The 20,461-nt window shown below is 51.8% G+C and overlaps 1 protein-coding gene across 9 annotated transcripts in view; it reads right to left on the reverse strand.

Moving 5' to 3' along the window:
• The window catches only part of TMCO4 (transmembrane and coiled-coil domains 4), an 85,634-nt gene that overhangs the window by 20,427 nt on the left and 44,746 nt on the right, over window positions 1-20,461 (reverse strand). For all 9 annotated transcript variants that reach the window (XM_084963124.1, XM_084963126.1, XM_084963122.1 and 6 more), the window contains 3 exons: window positions 19,038-19,202; window positions 18,146-18,282; window positions 16,929-17,013 (listed from right to left, as the gene is read on the reverse strand). In XM_084963124.1, the coding sequence (XP_084819250.1) occupies window positions 16,929-17,013; window positions 18,146-18,282; window positions 19,038-19,202 (387 nt within the window). The remainder of the gene's footprint in view (window positions 1-16,928; window positions 17,014-18,145; window positions 18,283-19,037; window positions 19,203-20,461) is intronic.

Here is a 20,461-nt window from a genome sequence, read left to right on the forward strand (position 1 = left end):
CCTGAGGGAAGCCCTGACCCTGCCTTTTACTAGCCATACAGCCTGGACAAGCCGGGGAAACACTCGCTGTAAAATTAATGGGTCCAGGACTCCTTGTGGGGCAGGGAGGCCTCAGGCCCATGCAGGTTGGCTGTGATGATCAAAGAGACACTTCCTGGGAAGGGCCTGGCAGGAAGGGCACTCCATCAACTGGCTTCACTGGGTGCAGTTCAACCAACCCTGTCGTCTGGCGTCCAAGGCTGGGCTGAACTGGGGACTGGAGACCCTGGCCTCTGGGAAGCGAATGAGAGCTAAGACAGACCTCCAGGACCAGCAGAGGTGGTGAGGGGGGGGTTGCACAGCTGCAGGCAGGGTGCTGGGGGTGGAGCAGGGAACATGCTCAGAAGGGCGTCCCTTTCCATCCTAGATCCTGGCAGGTGCCGATGGGGTCTGGCTGACCTCTGCCCCCTCTGTGCCCTGCACAGGTCCTGGCACATGGCAGGTCCTCAGCAGACATCTGAGCGATGGCTAGATGGTCAGATCGATGGATAAATAAATACCCCAAGTGAAAACACTGACACGAAAGACTCAAGTCAGAGCCAAGTCTCTGCTTTCTGCTCGGCAGGTCAAGCCCTGAGTTCTGTCTGGACCCTGTCCCATTTCTCCCATCTTACTTCTCCCGAGTTCCCAGCAGAAACCTCGGCTCAGGTTGCCTGCATGCTCCCCCCCCGCACCCGACAGTTCACCTTCCTCTTTGGATCTTTGTTGTTGCCGGCTCCTGGCTCTAAGGCCTCCTGTTTTCCTCACAGCCTCTCAAGGCTTATCTGTTCCTTAACGCCCGCTGCCTCTTCCTTGAAGCCTGCCCTGCCCCCTGGAGGGAAAAGCTCCCTCCTCTGAACTGCTTAATGTCTAGGCCCTTGCAGTGAAGCATTTGACACTGTTCTCTACCTGTATTAAGGTTGGTAGCCATTCTCTTACCTAGATTATAGGCAATTCGAGGGCAGCAAGCTTATCATAAGAGGCAGCATAAAAGAAGGGTCAGTGGGAAGTGGTTCAGAGTCAGACGCACCTGGACAAGAATCCCAGATTTGCTCATTCCTGGCTATGTGTGCCCTTGAACAAATCATATAATCTCCCTGAGCATCTGGTTCTCCCTCTGTAAACGTGGAAAATGCAGCACCTGCTTCCAGGTGTCATAATGCCACACCTCCCAAGGTGACTGGGAAGACTGAGGTGGATTCTGGTCCAAACTGGCACATAGGAGGTGCTCAATAAACAGCTCCACCCCCCCCACCCCCATTGCCACCTTGGAAGGATGGCTTCTTATTCTGGAGATGAGCAGCTATTCTCCCTTAAACTTCTGCAGAGAAATATGGCAGGATGAATTAAAACCACGTTTTCCACCACTCTCTAAGGCATGAGCCAGGTTCGACAACAGTCCCCTGGAGCCTCAATCTCCAGCAACTGCTAAATGAGAGAATGTAAAATCACCCAAATGAAAACCCAACTTGGGACTTGTCGCCCAATTAACATTCTTCCAAGTCCCAGGTGCTCAAAGCCAAAGAAATCATTATCTCCAGCCTGGGTGTCCTGCTGACACCCCTGCCACCACCTTCCTGACAATTAGGCAGCACCCTGGAAAGGTCATTCCCAGCCACGAGGCCGTGCCCACGGCTCCTGGTAGGTAACTTGTCTAGCTGAGCAAAGGCTGAGCTGTTTGAGGCTCGGATGGCTAATTAAGCCTGAGCTTGAGCACTTAACTCCTGAAAGGAGAGGGCACAACCCTCAGAAAGTGAGTCAGGCTCAAATGGAAGGCCTCGTTACCTGTGGTGCTGGCATCTCCAGGTCCCCTCAGGGAAGTGAGAGGCTGTTTTTGTTTTGATTGCTAGGACGTGGGTGGCTAAATTCACGGCTCAGTTATAGCAACTGGGTAATAAGGGAAAATACGATAATGACAGTGACAGTGACAAAGACAGCGGTTGATAAATGCCTACTATTCACCAGCCTTCTGCTAAGTGCCTTCCACACAGTTCCCTACTTAATGCTTTCAATCATCCACTGAAGAAGGTATTACTAGACCCATTTCGCACATGAGGAGACTGAGGCACAGGGACTTCGGTACATGTGCTCAGCTAGTAAGTGACAGAGCTGGGATTCAGGTCCAGGCCTGGCTGCAGGGTCCACTCCCCTTCACTGGGGCTTCCCAAATGGTTCATGCCTTCTGTGTGGTCCTGATGTTTGATATTTATCTGTATTTCCTGAGAAGTCCTGCAAACGGGCTTTGCCTAAATAAATAAATGCATGTCTGGGTAAATGAGTGAACCAAAGAAGGAAGAAATAAAGGATAAAGAACCATTGGAGTTCCTGTTGTGGCTCAGTGGTTAACGAACCCTAGTAGCATCCATGAGGACGTGGGTTCGATCCCTGGCCTTGCTTAGTGGGTTAAGGATCCAGTGTTGCTGTGCCTCTGGTGTAGGCCAGTGGCTATAGCTATGAACCTCCATATGCCAAGGGTGTGGCCCTAAAAAGCAAAAAAAAAAAAAAAAAAAAAAAAAAAGAATGTATTAAAGACCTGAAAGGTCAGAGTTCACAAGGGCACATTTGTGCTGGGTTGGCAAGGACCGGGGGCCTCCAACTCAGATGCTGTCACTGAAACACATAGTGGGGGAACACAGGACCCACAGGGCAGGAATGTTCTAATCTTCTGTTCTGCCAACCAGGCCTGGCAATGTTCTAAAAGACAACGGTTTTGGTCACATTGGCCAAGCAGGCATGATGGTCACAGACATCTGAGATACAAGGAAAAAACCCCAACAGTTTCCATCACAAGAAGGCTGTGAACTGAGAAGGCTTATTAATACGTAAATTAAGGAGAGCTGGGGTGCTTTCTCCCCCTGCTGGAATCCCCAAACCCCACAGGGGTGTGCCCTCCCTGCAGAGGGTCTAGATTTCTCTAGCACAGGACCTGTGTTTTTTGTTTGTTTGTTTGCTTTTTAGGGCCACACCTGCAGCATATGGAGGTTCCCAGGCCAGGGGTCGAATTGGAGTGGAGCTGCCCACCTAGGCCACAGCCACACCCCAGCTCACGGCAACGTCAGATCCTTGACCCACTGAGAGAGGCCAGGGACCAAACCCCCATCCTCATGGATACCAGTCGGGTTGGTAACTTGCTGAGCCACAAGGGGAACTCCTGACAGGACCTGTTTATACAAAATTCTGAGGGAGGGGGAGGTCAAGGGGGCGGGGGCTGAGAGGGGTTCTGGAGAGGGGATCTGTCCGTGAGACTGGGAGGGACTCCCATGGCCATCAGGGCTCACGTGGCCAGGGAAAGAAGGATGCCCTCCCCTCTCTGTGGAGAGAAGCTTAGGCAGATACTTTACTTCCCCACAAGCTCTTGACAGTGAGCAGGGACAGCAACTGCATCTCCTTGAAAGTGACAATTACTGATGGCCTGAAATCAGCATTCCGTTCCCAACACCATCTCTTGTGAATCTGCTTCATGGGACTCTGATCGGCTCTGGCTTCAAAATGGGTAAAATCATGTTTCTGAAAAGCCTAGGAGCAGACCTGGGCCACCCAGGCACTGAAGCCCTGGGGGCTCTGCTGAGGGGCTAGGGGCCTCCCTGGAAATATGTGAACATAAGCATCCTTAACTGACTCTCTGAGCAGGGCCTGATGTCGCACAGCCCATGAGCCACCGACTCTCAGATCAAATCCATCCGTTCCTAAGTCCCTAACCACCCTGGGCAGAGTAGTAAGTCTCCTGTCCCTGGAAGCAAGTAAGCAGGTGCCAGGAGAGGCGGCTAATGGAGGATGTCAAGGCGATGCTGGGTGTGTAAAGGTCTGCACCAGGTGATTCCACGTGTCCATCGGAACCCTCAGTCTAGGAATCCACAATGTCCCGTGTTTATGGGACAAAAGATGAACTTTCTGATCCCAAGGTGATGTCTCAGGAGCGCCTCTGATCATCACACTGGGATTATACTGAGTGTTAATACCCTTTACAACTGTCTCATGTTTTCAAGACTGTAAGCCACTGCCGAACAATGATCTTAGCCAGTCAGACACCAAGCACGTCTTAACCCGGTGTGCCACACAGGAACCCCCAAACCAAACCCTATTAGTTTAGATTAAAGCAGCAAATGAATCCCATGTTTTGCTCCATTCCTCTCCTGGGAGCTGCCGATCTGAAGATGTTAGTCTTAGTAAGCTCAAAGGCAGTGAACACCACAGCCCTGGAAAATCCATCCAGAAAAGCTGACGGAGAGAGGGAGAAAGGGCCTCCCATGTCATGCCAAGCACCGTGTGGTCACCTGCACTGGACTGAGAGGCCAGCTGTGCGGCCAGACCGGCTGGAGTTGGGTGCCGGGCCCTCCATACATACATCTTCTCTGCCAAGTCCCAGGCCAGGTGCTGCTGACACAAGGGAGGAGAAAATAGACACAGTCCCTGCTCTCAACCTCTTCCCTGGCAAAAGAGGAACCTCCATACCAACCTCTTAGGGGTGTCTGCATATTAGAGGAGAGAAAATACACAAACCATGTAGCAGCGTGCTTGGTGCACAGCAAGCATTTAATAAGTGGTAATGATTAAGTCCAGAGCCAGCCCAAGGGGTCTCAGTCCCCATTTTATTAATCGGCCTGAAGCTCAGAGGTGAAGTGGTCTGCCTGAGGGCACCTAGACAGTAACTAGCAGAGCCTGGATCTGAACTCAGGTCACAATCCATTGCATCTTGAAGACACAAGGAGAAGTAACCAGATGGAGCCTGCTTATAGATGGAGAGGGAACGGGGGAGCCGGGACTGATGTAATGAGTGGGCCCCGGGGCTCAGAGCATGGCAGGCTCTGCAGGCTTTTAGCAGCTGAGTGAAAACGCAAACAGGTCAGCTGCCTTCTCTCGTGATGTCTCGCCAACAGCATGGACAGGGCCACCAGCCAGAGACCATAGGTGATGTCACTAATTAATTCCCCTCACATCTTCTGGGAATGAAGAGGAGAATCGATGCACACATAACTGAAGCAGAACTGATTTCTCAGTTCGTGTGGCCATTTCCTGGCTCTGCTACTAAGAGTCAGTTGGAATTAAGCTCTCTGTCCAACGACTCAATTTTGGAAACCTTTTCAAGGAAACACATGGACAAATGAACACTGCACTGTGGGCCCAGAGTCTCTCAGTGAGTACTTGGCATCAGGCATGGTCCCCTCCTCTCCTGCCACCTCCTGGGGCCAGAAACGCCCTTGGTCAGAGGACCGGTCACTCCCAAAGCAAATGCATCTGGTCGGCTGGCAGGTGGACCATTGCTGGAAGTGGATGGTTCATCGCTGGTAGTTCTGGCCACGTTCATTTCCTGCCCAAAAGCCCCAGCGTTTGGCAGGTGTAGATTTTGTCTTGGTTTTGGGTGGGCAGGGCCACTGCATGGCTGTGCATACACTGCTGACCACGCCTGCCAGAAGTCTGGGAGTGGAGGGTCCTGGGGTACCAGAAGGTCTGGTAACAGGATGCCCAGCTGGCCCAGGTCTTAGGGGCTGTGGGATCCACAGTGCTGAGGTGGCTCAAGCCTTTCTCCACCCAAAAGCCTCGGCGTTGGTCTCTGCAGGTGGCACTTGGAGCTAACTTCCCGGCTTTCATGTCCCTTGCTAATGAATCAACTACTGATGTTCATCAGGTACCTCATCTGTGCCAAGTCCTGGGAGCTGGTGACATGGAGGTGAGCAAAAGAGACAGTGCCTGAGCCAAAGCCATGAGTACAGAGACAGACAGCTGGGTAAAGGGTGGGGAAGGAGCAGGGGGTGGCCGAATGTAGCAGAGGGACCCAGACTGAGGGTCAGGCTGGGTGCAAATTTCAGCTCTGCCACCTCCCAGCTGACTTTGGGAAAATCCTTTCTACTCTCTGGGTCTCAGTGTCCTTGTCCACTCTGTCAAATGTGGCGAATCGAATGCCTGCCTCATGAGGATGTTGTGAGGATCAGAGTTAATAAAACTGTCACCATCAGACATCAGCAGGGACATCCCATCTGTGGTGACCGACACTCATGCCAAACCCAAACTCATGCTCAACCCTGTGAGATAAAGCAAGAAGGGGGTCACCTTGTCCAGCACTAGTTCCTTCCGTGAAGGAGTGTTTCCCATAAGCTGCTGACTCCCTCCTGAGATGCCTTTCCCAGTGTTTGGAGTCCTGATGTCTGGAGATGCTGCGTCCCTGTGGCTTCATGAGAAATAATAACCTCAGGACGGAATCAGGCTCCCTGACTTCAGACTATACTACAAAGCTACAGTCATCAAAACTGCATGGTATTGGTACAAAAACAGAACTATAGATCACTGGAACAGGATAGAAAGCCCAGAATTAAATCCATGCACCTATAGTCAACTAATCTATGACAAAGAAGGCAAGAATATACAATGGAGGAAATACAGTCCCTTCAATAAGTGGTCCAGGGAAAACTGGACAGCTACATGTAGAAGAACGAAATCAGAACACTTCCTAACACCATACATGAAAATAAACTCAAAATGGATTAAAGACCTAAATATAAGACCTGACACTATAAACTCTTAGAGGAAAACATAGACTCAACACCTAGAAAACATAGACATCAACCACAGCAACACCTTCTTAGATCTACCTCCTAGAGTAATGACGACAACAACAAAAATAAACAAATGGGACTTAATTAAACTTAAAAGTTTCTTCAGAGCAAAGGAAACCCTAAACAAAACAAAAAGACAGCCCACAGGAGTTCCCGTCGTAGCGCAGTGGTCAACGAATTTGACTAGGAACCATGAGGTCTCGGATGCAATCCCTGGCCTTGCTCAGTGGGTTGAGGATCCAGCATTGTGGTGAGCTGTGGTGTAGGTCACAGATGCAGCTCGGATCCCACGTTACTGTGGTTCTGGCGTAGGCCAGCAGCTACAGCTCTGATTAGATCCCTAGCCTGGGAACCTCCACATGCCTAGGGAAGCAGCCCTAGAAAAAAGGCAAAAAGACAAAAAAAAAAAAAAAAAAAAAAAAAAAAAAAAAAAGGACAGCCTATAGAATGTGAGAAAATATTTGCAAATGAAGCAACTGACAAGGGATTAATCTCCAAAATTTATAAACACCTTCTTCAGCTCAATACCAAAAAAACAAACAACCCCATAGAAAAATGGGCAGAAGGTCTAAACAGACAATTCTCCAAAGAAGACATACAGATGGCAAAAAGAACACATGAAAAGATGTTCAACATCGCTAATTATTAGAGAAATGCAAATCAAAACTACTGTGAGGTACTACATTATACCAGCCAGAATGGCCATCATCAAAAAATCTACAAACAATAAATGCTGGAGAGGGTGTGGAGAAAAGGGAACTCTCTTGCAGTGTTGGTGGGAATGTAAACTGGTGCAACCACTATGGAAAACAGTATGGAGATTCCTCAGAAAACTAAAAATAGAATTACCATTTGATCCAGCAATCCCACTCCTGGGCATCTATCCAGAGAAAAACCATGACTCGAAAAGACACATGTATTCCAATGTTCACTGCAGCACTATATACAATAGCCAAGACATGGAGGCAATCTAAATGTCCACTGACAGATGAGTGGATAAGGAAGATATGGCACATATACACAATGGAATATTACTGAGCCATAAAAAGTAAAGAAATAATGGCATTCGCAGCAAATGGATGGACCTAGAAGTTATCATGCTAAGTGAAGTTAGACAGTGAGACACCAATATCATATGCTATCACTTACATGTGGAATCTAAAAAAAGGATACAATGAACTTCTTTGCAGAGCAGATACTGACTCACGGACTTTGAAAAACTTATGGTTTCCAAAGGAGACAGGTTGGGAGGTGGAGGTGGGGGGAGTGTGGGCTGGGGGTTTGGGATGGAAATGCTAGGAAATTGGTTATGATGATTGTTGTACAACTATAAATGTAATAAAATTCATTGAGTTTAAAAAAAAAAGGAAATAATAACCCCAGGAGAAAAATGGCTGCTTTTCCATCAAGAACAGACTGATGAAGTGATGAAAACTCAGTAACCTTGGTGATACTGAGTGTGTTTCCCTTTAAGAACTCCGTGTGTGTTTGTGTGTGTGCACGTGTGTGTATGTGTGTGTAGTTTGGCAAGCTAGGCCTTCTGAAGTCCTAGTCTACACACCTTTTTGTAAGAAACAGCTTTTCTTTCCTAAAGGCTCCTGAGTGTGAGTCTCCCTTCTGTGCGGAGTGCGGAGGAGGAGGGAACTTTCGAGCCACAAGGTGAGGGACGGATCTGAGCTGGCTCCACGCCTGGGGGCGGGAGTGGGGGAGCACTCTGGACAGTGAGAAGAGGGGTAAAGGCACAGGATGCCGGACCTAAGTGGACAGGAGTCACCCTGAACCCCCCGTCTTCCTTCCTGGGCAGAGAGCAGCTCTGGCTGAAGGAAGAGCAGTTGGTGGAAATCTCAGGACCTGCAACCAAAAAATCCTAATGGGGGTTCCCGTTATGGTGTAGTGCAAACGAATCTGACTAGTATCCATGAGGATGCAGGTTCAGTCCTTGGCCTCACTCAGTGGGTTAAGGATCTGGCATTCCCGTGAGCTGTGGTGTAAGATGCAGATGTGGCTGGGATCCTGAGTTGCTGTGGCTGTGGCACAGGCCGGCAGCTGCAGCTCCAACTTGAGCCCTAGCCTGGGAACTTCCAAAAAGAAAAAAAAAAAAAAAAATCCGAATGGACCCCTTGGGCCACTGCTTTGCTTTACGCTGAGCCTTGGCTGTAAAATGGAGATCATTGTCCCATCCTGGGGCATATGTAATAATGAGAACATGCCATGAAAAAGAGCATGGGTGAGGCATTGTGGATCCAAATTCCAGTTGCACCATTACTAATCCTATAACCATGGGCTAATTACTTCCCCTTCGTAAGCCTCAGTTTCCTTATCTGCAAAATGGATTAGGATTATTGTGAGGATTAAATAAAATGAGGCGTGTAAGGTGTTTAGCTGTGCCTGGTACATAACGTGCCTAGTGATTGTTAGCTGGAAAGATGACTGAAGATAAGCCTGATGATTAGACTGCATCAATCACATGAGCAGCAGGGAGGAGGGAGTCTCAGCAAACCCCAGTTGAATCTGAGTCTATTTCTGCATGAAGAGAAGATTCTTCAGCCATGCAAAGCATTCAAATACTCAGCCAGAAGGCGAGGGATTCCCACTGGAAGTCAGTCCTTCCCACCCAGCCTGGGCACCTCTGAACATGTCGCAAGACTGCTCTGAGAATCTGATGACTGATGGAGAAAGCTCGGCAGATGCCGTGACGATATCTGGGAAGATGCACACACACGCATGCACAGGTATACACACACACACGCATGTACGCATTTCAGGTAGAACTAGGTCCAGCCCTCTGCCCCCCCCCCCCCCCACAGGTGCCCCTGCAAACGCAAACCACCTGCCTGGGCTGTGGGAGGAGCAGAGCAGGCATGGAAGCTTTGCTGAGCATCTGACTGTGTCCTGGGGGGCTGGCTTCCTGGGACTCTTTCTGTTTCCTCAGCCAAGTACTTATGGGCAGGATGCTCAGATTAAGGATGACGGCCTCAACCGGGCAGCTGCCCTAGAACTTGGCATGAAAGAACAGTAAGAGGTCCTTTTACTGAGCCTCTACTCTGTGCGACCTCCATCCCCGCCGACACTCACAGCCATTCTGCAAGACCCCAACTCATGTCAGATTATTTAACAAACAGCTCCATGAGGTCAGGGGCTGTACCAGAGGCTAGTCTGTTTCCATCTCCCCAAAGCCCAGCATTGTGCCTGGCACACAGTAGGTACTCCGTGAAGACAAATTAATGGAGTGAATTTGATTTTGAATTGGGAAAGTTCGATCTGAAAAACATGCAGCCAGGAGGGGCCCAAAATAATATAAATAGGACTTCTGGAGTCAGAGAAAGCTATCAAAATCCTAGCTCTAGGGAAACCGACTCAACCTTTCTCTAAATTTCACTCTTATCTGAGAAATGGGAGCAGGATCACCTGTCTCATGGGATTGTTGTGAGGGCTGAGGAGAATGAATGTAAATCCCTAAGCAAGAAACAGGCAGAGAGCTGGGCTTTCGCTGGGGGTGGCTGTTGCTACCACTGCCATCTCTGTGACAGTCACTCGCATTTGTGGACAGCTCTATGCTTTCAAGGCATTTTCACCAGGTCATCTCCCCTGATTCTCTGGGCCCTGGACACGGTCTGGAGCCAATCGCCATCAACACGGCTCAGAGCGTTGTCTGCCTGGCGCCTGCTCCTGCCAGACTGGACCCAGCTCTAAACTGCCCTCCGCTCTGGTCCTCTGCAGGTTAGTGCTTTCCTGGGTAGCGTTCCTGCTTCTGTCTGTGTGGGGCCCCTTGGCCGAGCTCCTGGGCATTATCCATCACTGGGGCCCTCACCCCAGCATCCTCAGGGCCTGCCCCACCCTGGCTTTCCCTCAAGGTGTACTTCTGGCCTCCAGGCTGAGAGGCAAGGTAGGGAGAAGACTGGAAGGTCCCTATTTTGTGGAAAAAGAACCTGAGGCTTTAGCTGAGAACTAATCACAGAGGCCAGAATCCAAGTAAGGTCTCCTGTCTGCGAACCGAGTGTGCTTGGGGAATGAAGCCTGCTACTCAGGGTTACTTTTATGGATACATGAAGCCCCTGCGGTGGACATAAGGTGCATATGGCAGTCGCGGGGGCTATTCCCTACCAAGTTTGGCGCTCTGCCTTCCGAGCACGTGGTAGGAATACATTCACTGGCCTTCCAGGATGATGGTCAGCTCCATGTGCTTTGCTTTTGGCCAATAAATTGAAAAGGAGGTGTTACTTCCAGGTGAAAGTGTTTTAAGACCAGTGTGCAACTCACCACAATCTCTATCTTCTACTGAGAGAGCTTCCATCGGGCTGGATCTCTGAGGGACTACAGACATCAGAGCCCCCTGCGCACCCACAGTGGACAGGCAGCATGAGTGAGAAATGAACCTTTGCTGCATTATACTGCTAAGATTTGGGGGGTTGTTTTGTCACTGCAGCATAACCTAGCCTGTCCTGACTGCTACTGTGTATAACGTCAGACAATTCACTTATAGCGCATGCACTCTCTGTTGGCTTTATCTCAGGCACAGGAGGCACAAGGCTGGTCAGGTACGATCCCTGCCCTCGAGGGGCTTGCAGTCTAGACACCTATTAAAAGGGAAGCTGCCTACACTGAGCCCGAGGGAAGGCCGGCCTGGATGGGGGGCAGCTTGTGAAAGGTGGCACATCCCTCAAGCAGGAACCTTCTGCTGTTTGCGACACCACCCAAAAAGGAAGATGAAGAACAGTACATGCTACAGGCAGTTTTTCTTGGGGGGCGGGGATAAAGGAAGGTTGCAGCTAGGAGGGAGTGGGGGATGGGGGTGGGGTGGGGAGGCTGGCTGGAGGCTTCTATGCCCTGGGTAACTCTGCTACATTTCATTACTCCATCTCAAGGGAAGCCAGAAAACAATTGGTGGATTCATCCACCTTGGAGTAATTCCTCTTTTCCATTCCCCTACCTCAGATAATGACAGCTTTTCTGCAATGAGGAGAGGGTCTCCTCCTCTTGCAGATTAATTAGTTGTTAAGCAAGCAGGGCTGCCTGAAACCAGAGAGCCGAGCTGGAGTGAATTAGATGTCAAACAGCAGTTCCGGGCAAAGGGTGAGTAATTCATTTATGACCACAGCCAGCTGGAGACCTGATGGTGCCCTGTCAGTAACACAAGGCCAGGACTTGGGAGGGGGCTGTCACAGAAGGGGTGGGGAGCAGGTGCAGGAATGGAAAGGAACAGAAACTGTGGGCCCCGACTCTGGTGGGAGGCTGATTTTTCCTCCACTAGGTCCAGCTCCCTTTTATAAAGCTTGAGGCAGAGCTTAGCACAGTACACATGCACAGCAAGAATTACCAGGCTCTTACATGCCAGCATTTATATGCGCTATTGCATTTAAGTCTTAAAACCCTGATGGCAATACTATCACCATTTGCTGTGGTTCACACGAGTCACCTGAGTTCAGAGAGGTTCGGTGACTCCCCTAGCAGTGGCTGTGGGATTCAAACCAGATGCCCTGACTTCAGAGCCTGCATATCTGCAGCATCCGAGCTGGGATCATCTTGGGTGGGGGAAGAGCGGTGTGGGCCCATCCCCTGGTGACCGCAAAGGCCTGCATCTGTGACGTCCTTCCAGCTGTGTCTGGCTCCCACCTGTTGATGGGTAGGGCCTGGGTGGTAAGTTGTAAAGCTCTGGAGGCCAGAGGCTCACTGCGTGGCTGGAAAGAGGACATGGGAACAGATGAGGGCCGTGCTGGAGGGTGAATGTGCCAACACGCAGGCGTGTGAGTGTGTATCTGTGTTTCTATTTGTTTTACTCGGTCCGGGTGGTCTTGGGCCCAGGCCCCCAGGGATCATCAGGGAGGCCTGCCCCAGGGCCCAGCTCTCTGGGTTCAGGACCTCTCAGTTCCCTCTTTGGGTCAGTGTTTTGTTTCCAGCTTCTCATTTCTATGAACCACCAGGAGGTCCCTCTCTCTCTCTGGAAAGGAAAAGGGAAACGGGGGGATACAAACGGCTCTGAGGCCTGGTGCCAGGGGTTCCCCTTCCAGCTGGAGGTGGCCGGCGGGGTGGAGAGGGTTAAATGGCTTGGCCTGTGCTGTGTTTTTATTTTATTTATTTTAGTTTTTGTCTTTTTAGGGCTGCATCCATGGCAAATGTAAGTTCCCAGGCGAGGGGGTGAATTGGAACTGTAGCCACCGGCCTACGCCACAGACACAGCAATGTGGGATCCAAACACATCTGTGATCCACGTCTCAGCTCATGGCAACACCAGATCCTGAACCCACTGAGCAAGGACAGGGATTGAATGCACGTCCTCATGGATACCAGTCAGGTTTGTTACTGCTGAGCCACAATAGGAACTTCTTTTTTTAAAATTTATTTTATTAAAAAAATTTTTTTAATGGCTGCACCTGCAGCATATGGAAGTTCCTGGGCTAGGGCCAATTCTGAGCTGCAGCCGGGGCCTATACCATAGCCACAGCAATACCAACTCCAAGCCACATCTGTGTCCTATGCCACAACTTTCGGCATCCCTGGATCCCTAACTTACTGAGTGAAGTTCAACCTACTGATTGAACCTGCATCCTCACAGACACTATGTCAGGTTCTTAACCCACTGAGCCACAGCAGGGACTCCTCTCGAAGTATCTCGAAGAAAGCCAAGGCAAAGGGTTATGAGAGTCCTCTCTCACCTACTGTGCAGACGCTGGTGGGACAGAATGTCATTAAGCAGGAAAACTATCAGGCTGATCAGGAAGAGAGACTCTTGTTCAGAATCTTCTGGCCTCCTCTGGAAGGTGAACGCATGGGTAGAAAACCAACTGTGTCTTTGACTGCTGGACTTCTATTCAGATTCCTACCAAATTCTTACTATTTGGGAATTTTCCCATTCTAGTTTCTTTTATTCTATTTTCAAAATCTGCACTTGATCTAGAAAACAAGGTGGGGGGTGTCAGAGGCCCTTGAGGTTGGCTGAGCTGCTGTCGTGTGTGCTAGTGTGTATGTGTGTGAGTGTGTATGTGTGTGTGGGGGGTATCTCGGTGTGCACGTGTGTGCACTCAGGCAGACCCAGTGCTGACCTCACCCCAGCGGCTCCCTCGGCAGGACCTGCTCAACTGTTCATTTGCTGCACAATTCAGAGGGCAAGCGTTTAGCTAGTTGGTTCCAACACCCCAGCCTGGCATTAGAGACCTGTGCCAGGCTCCTGCCCTAATCATTTCCCACATTCCACCTTGGCCCCCTTTCATGGGCTGCAGAAACACTAGAGGCAACGTTTCCAGGCACCCCGAGAGCCCTCCCTTTGCCCTCCCCCCGAGAACCCTCTGGAATGCCCTCCCCTCGAGGTCCTCTAGATGATCCTGCCCATTGTTCAAGGTCTGCATCCTGTGCCCAAAGTATAGCACAGCGGTCAGGGCCCTAGAGCCTCGACACCCTGGGGAGAATCCCAGCTCTGCTCCTTGGACCCAGGTGGCTGCCTCTCGAAGCCTCAGCTTTCTCACCCCTGAAACAGGGAGAATAACAGCCTCCTGGGGTCGCTGGGAGACCTAAATATGCGGTTGGGGTGCCAGGGAGATGGGGGGAGGAGGGGACAGGCAGACCCCACCCACCTGGAGTTTATGGTCTAATGTGTGGGCCAGAAAGCAGACAAGTGCCTCTCTCGAAACAACTCTCACCATAGTTCCCTGTGCATAGTAGGTCTTCAGATTATAGAGTTTAGAGGAAGAAGCGTTTACTGGTGAACCCAAACTGTGGCAGGTACTTTCATATTTATTGCCTTATTTTATTTTATTTTTGCTTTTTAGGGCCACCCCTGTGGCCTATGGAGGTTCCAAGGCTAGGGGTCAAATTGGGGCTGTAGCTCCCAGCCTACACCACAGCCACAGCAACGTCAGATCCGAGCTGCATCTGTGACCTACACCACATCTCACGGCAACACAAAATCCTTAACCCACTGAGCGAGGGTTCGAACCTACATCCTCATGGATACTAGTCAGATTCGTTTCTGCTGAGCCATGATGGGAACTCTTCATTGCCTCATTTTAATCTCTCGAAAAGCCTTCCAGGTAAGTGTACGAAGCCCAATGTTCAGGTGGGCAGCTGAGGCTCAGAGAGGTTAAGTGACTTGCCTAAGGTCCCACAACTTATCAGCGACAAAGCTGGGACCCAGATTCAGGTCTGCCTGATACCAAAGCCCCAGCTCTTGTCAGTGGGCCCTAAAGATCCAGGGCAGGGAGCAGTAACCAGGAAAGAGGCGGGAAGGGCGCTGCTGTGGGAACCATCCCCCCAAAGGCCATGATGCAGGAGCATCTCCGTGTCTCCACAACCACCTGCCTCCCTCGCACCAGTTTCCAGCCTCACATTCTGGAGGCAGCTGATGGGCGACCTCACTTGCGATTGTCATGTCCACATGGTCGATGGTAATTAGTTCGATTTGTTCATGAGGGGAACTGAAGCCTTGGCTTGTATTAATGACCTGAGGTTAACATGTAATTTATGCTAATTAGAGCCAAAGACACGCCTTCCTCCTCTGAATTGAGAGCTGGTCGGGTGAATAAGACCCCGCCATTCAGGTAAGGAGGATCCTGGCAGGTGGTCTGCTGCCTGGGTGGTGGTGGAGGCGGGAGGATGACGAGCGAAGGAGCACAATGATGACAGCACGAAGGATGACAACTTCCCAGGGGCCTCCTAAAGGAGCAGCTTGAGAGAGCAGGGGTGTGGGCAGCCCCCCCAGAACCAGCAGAGATACCCCAGCCTGAAGTCCACCAGAGGATGCGTTGACTGGGCCCCAGCACTGAGCCGCTGCAACCTCCCCGCTCTCTGGCCTTTGCTACTGCCCAGAGGTGCCGTGAACCTCTTGTTGCAAGTGAGAGACAGATGCCCAGGGAGGCTGCGTCCCTGCTCAACCCAGGCTGCCCATCTGACCAGAGGCAGGACTCAGACCCAGGTCTCTACTGACGGCAAAGCCCATGCCCTCCTTTACCCCAGAGTCAGAGTCTGGATCACCATTTGGCAAGTACTTGCTCCCCTCCTCCTCCACTGTGGACGGGATGCACTGCCCCACCCATGGACCCAGGGCTTGGCTGTCACCTGCTTTGGCTAGTGGAATGTGAGGAAGATTAAAGACCATTGAAATTCTTTGTCACTCCTCCCATCCAGAGAAGGGCTGCTCTGTGCTCCAGCAGGAGAGGGGTGAGCCTCTACCACCCCAAATGCTCCCAGCTCTGCCCCTCCCCGCCTCCTATGGGTGGTACCCCCTGCTGACACATCTGTCCCAAACTGGCATTCTGAACCAGAGGCTCACCCACCTGAGCCCAGGGCAGGGGCATCAAGCCTGCTGCTGCCTCCACATTGAAAGTGTACACTCAAATGGCACACACTCCCCGAGGTGTCTATAGTCGGTTGAATGCTGGCTCCCCCCAGAGATGGGTCCACTGGGAACCTGTGAGTGAGACCTTACAAAGACCTTAACAGGCATCTTTGCAGATGGAGTTAAATTATGCAAATGTAATTAGTGAGGGATTCTGAGATGAGGTCATCCTGGACACTGTCCTTAGGGTGACAAGATACCAAGGCGAAGGTGACCTGAAGATGAAGGTGGAAACTGGGGTGTTGCATCTGTAGGCAAAGGAACACGGGGGATGCCGGTTGCTGCCAGAAGCTGGAAGAGGCCCTTTACCCAGCTAGAACCTCAGAGGGAACGTGCCCAGCCAACACCCCAATCTCAGACTCCTCCATTCCCTCACCCCCCCACCCAAGAACTCATGTTGGAACACAAAGGCCATTGTCATTATTGTGGGACTGTCTCACATCCACTCCCATTTAGGCATAGAAGAAATAAACAATTTCCCAAATTACTTAACTATTGTGTATTCTTCAAACTTTTTTTTCTTTTTATGAACGCACCTACAGCATATGGACATTCTCAAGCCAGGGGTGGAACTGGAGCTGCAGCCACAGCAACACCAGATCCAAGCCCAAGCCCCATCTGTGACTTATGCTACAGCTTGCAGCAAGGCTGGATCCTTAACCCACGGAGCAAGGCCAGGAATCAAACCCACATCCTTACAGAGACAACACTGGGTCCTTAACCCACTGAGCCACAGTGAGAACTCCCTCTCTCTTTAAAAAAAAATTTTTTTTTCAGCCGCACCTGTGGCACATGGAAGTTCAAGGGCCAGGGATCAAACTCACGCCACAACAATGACCTCAGCCACAGCAGTGACAACGCTGGATCCTTAACCTGCTGGGCCACAACAGGAACTCCTTTTTTCAAACTATTTTAAACTTTTAACTAAGAGCTGGGAACAGTCACAAGCCTCAAGACATCTGGTGCAGAACCTCTGGCCCAGGGGACAGACTTGGGAGGGGTTTTCAGCTGTGACAATAAGCCAGCCTTACCTTTCTCTTGAGCCATCTCCTGCAGACAGAAGTAGATGACTCTGGCTCCCAGGCTGAAGCCGATCAAGGTGACAGGCCGCTGGCCCTGTGGGAGAAAGGACACAAGTATTGGGGGCTGGGTACGAGCCAATTCTAGAAAAACATCTCAGTCGCGAGAGTCAGGGCCCTCATTTATGCAGGAGGGCACCTGCCTCGGGAACTGGCTGCTTCCAAGGTCTCGGGCAGCATCTGGCTGGGTTAATTCCCTTTCGTGTCCAACTATTACCTGGCCGTCGTCTCTCCTTCCCCATCTACCTGTGGCAAATGACCGCAGTGAAGTGGGGCCCTTCGGGAGCCAGGAGGTACCCCCAGGTGTGCTACAGAAGAAGGCAAGGAGTGACATGGGGGTGAGAGGGGAGACAACTGTTCTGTTCCTAGACAGGAAGGGGGGACATAAATATTGGCCTTAAACTATAAGAGGAGGAGGCCAGTTTGAAGTAAAGACGGACGTCCTGGCTAAGGAACTTATAGAGAAAGTCACGTGGGGTCTTTGGGTACAAGTTCTACGTGGAGGGAGAGGGCAGGGGCAGGTGGGTTCCAAAGCTCCCGGCGGTCTCCACGCTCTAGTCCTTTTCCTTGTTTTTGTGCCAATGCCTGTACCATTACTCCGGGGGGAAACCCTCCACTCCGCAGCCTCCCAGTTCTGCAGAAACTCTGTGGCAAACGCTGTCAGGCATCACGCAACACCCATTCTCCCTTTGTTTGTGGTAACAGATCTGAGTTTTGCTGGGCCCACAGCTACCCCGCCAGAGACGGAGTCTCCCCACCTGCCCTGCAGCCAAGTCTGGCCACCAGGCTGAGTCTTGGCCAAGGGATCTGAAAGGCCCTTGACTTCTACTTTCCCACCACTGACTGTCTGGAATGTGGATGGACCCCTAGCCATTTTATAGGGTGTTTGGACCACGGGAGATCTGCTCAGAGGGGAGCCCTAACGCCTGGCTTCATCCACACCTGTGGATACTCTGCTATTCCATCCCCGTATGCACATAGCCTCTAATTCCTACTGGTCCATCCTAGGACACTTGCAACTTGAACTGGAGGAGCAGTGAAGAGCATGCACTCCCCCAAAGCCCCTGGGCCACCTCCATGTGGGTCAGTCTTAGGTATGACGTCTGTGCACAGGTCAGTCCCCTCGCTTCCCTGCTTCCTCGTGCCCAGCCCCCGCTATTCCCAGGTACCTGCTGCCGGGAGAGCAGGATGTGGGCAAGGTGTTTGCCGACCTCTGCTGACCGATGGAGACACACGCCCCAGGGGTTGTCAATGACACTGGCGACAGAGAGGAGTGAGGCTGGCCAGGTCAGGGCAGCCACAATGCCTGGGGAGAAGAGCATCAGTGATGAAGGCAATGGTAGCGGGGAGTGGGGAGGGCGTTCTAGGGAAGTGATTGGCTGCTTAATGGATGCCCCAGCGAACGCAGGCAGAGTCTCTAAGAATCTGTAGGACTTCCAAGTGTTATCAAATTGCTAAATAGTAATGGCCCCAATGTGTCATTCCATCCTGCATCCTTCTACTTGGCCTCCTAACTCTGCAGTGCCCCTGCCCCGGCCCATCCATGCAAGGCTCAGCCATGTGACTCGCTTTGGCCAGGAAGATGTTACTGGATGCGAGGCTTGAAATGGCCTTGTGTCTCCTATGCACGTCTACCATGGGTGTGGGCTAGCCTGCCTTCCCCACAGGAGGAGAGGCAGATGGAGCAGAGCTGAGTCGTCCTCGTTGCTCCAGGCAAGGCTGGCCTGGATCAGTGGATAGTCAGCTGACCCACAGATGCGTGAGCAGGCCCAGCAAAGATTAGCCAAGTGAAGCCTCAACACTCCCGAGCTACTCTGATGAATGCTATTTTAAGTCACTGGATGATGGGGTGGCTTGTTATGCAGCAATTGCTGACCCATACACTAGGTGATCCTGCGAGTGGCTGTTTATCTGTCTCCTCCCTACAAAGACCATGGACTTTCCACATGCAGCCTTCACCTGTGTTCCTAGGGACCAGCACAGTGCCTGGCTCACTGGGGCCCTCGGGCATGTGAAGGAGCCGTGGGGATGCTGCCGGGGGGGGGGAGAGGGGAGGCTTACCGGACAATACCGTGTACTTTAGGGCCTCCTGGGCCACCATGTTGGCAAGACCACTGAGGATGGTCTCCAGGGCATTGCCGAGCTCCATCAGGTACTTGGCCTCCCAGGCCAGGCAGTACTGCTCGCGGCTGCGGGCCAGGGCAGCCCACGGGGCGCTGAAGGTGCCTGCGGAGAACACAGGGAGCTGGGGTCTCTCCTGTCTGCGATAGAGGAGGCTCCACCCCATCTTCCCAGACAGCGACGGGGCCCACTCACCCTGGGGGAGACAAGAAGCCCATCCATCCCCTGCCATGAGTGGCAGCTGACAGCAGGGCAGATGGGCTCCCAGACGGAGAACAGGGCTGCCCTGTGAGTCAGCAGGCTGGGGTTTGAGACCCAACTCCTGTATTTATTAGCAGCTGGGCGACCTTGGGCACCATTGGTCACTATCCCATGCTAAGCTCCACTCTGTGTCACTATGCAGTGGGGAGACTAATATTTATCATTCGTTCATGTGATCTACAAATACTAAATGGGCACTAGACTATGTCAGGCCTGGAGCTTGACCCTGAGGACACAGACAATGATCACTGCAGGAAATGTTTGGTGAGGAGCTTCTAAGGGCTGAGCAGCTCATGCCAAGGGCTTTCCCACAGAGTCTCTGATTCAGCCTCTGAAATGGGCTCCCAATTAGCCCCCATTTTATAGCAGAAAAGACTAAGCCACACAGATAGAGCTCTCAGGCCGGGGAAGGCTGGGTAAACACCATGGAGCCCTTTGTTTTTGGGCCGTGGGAGCACGGAGGGGCCCCGTGCACTTCTGCCTGTGGCCCCCCTGACCTTCCACCCTGACCTGTCTCTGAGCTTCTAGCTCACGGGCCTCAGCCATGGGGAAGCTTCCTGGTCCTTCCGATGGGTCAGATGCACCCTGCACTTTTCACCGCGAGTCCTCACCAGTCTGCAATTATCCTTTTATTTCTGCACTGTCTGTTTAGCGCATGTCTCTCCCAAAGTCTGTCTTGCCAAGTGCTCGATTCCCAAAGCCTCGTGAAAACAGGATGAATGAATGAAGAGTGGAATCCACTTCCAGGGCCTTGGGGCTCTGGCTCAGCCAGATGCCTTGACCTGCCCGACCCAGAGGCTTCACCCCACCTGAGGGTGCGCTGCTGATGCCAGAGGACCAGGGACTGCTCTCCCTTCTGCCGGGCCTGTCACTGCTCTGCGGCAGCTCAGGGATTAACTGTCTCTAGGGATGGGGGAGGAGGCGTCCAGCCCCAGGAGAGGATGTGGGCACAGATTGTATGTGTGTATGTGCCCAGGAGAGGATGTGGGCACGGATTGTGTGTGTGTGTGTGTGTGTGTGCACGTGTGTGCATGTGCCTGGGAGAGGATGTGGGCACAGTGTGTGTGTGCATATGTGTCCAGGAGAGGATGCCGGCCGGCACA

This window comes from Sus scrofa, chromosome 6, assembly GCF_054392235.1.
Source record: "Sus scrofa isolate SSC_HxYL_T2T_F1_AM1 chromosome 6, Sscrofa_HxYL_maternal_Yorkshire_Landrace_v2.0, whole genome shotgun sequence".
Taxonomy (NCBI): Eukaryota; Metazoa; Chordata; class Mammalia; order Artiodactyla; family Suidae; genus Sus; species Sus scrofa.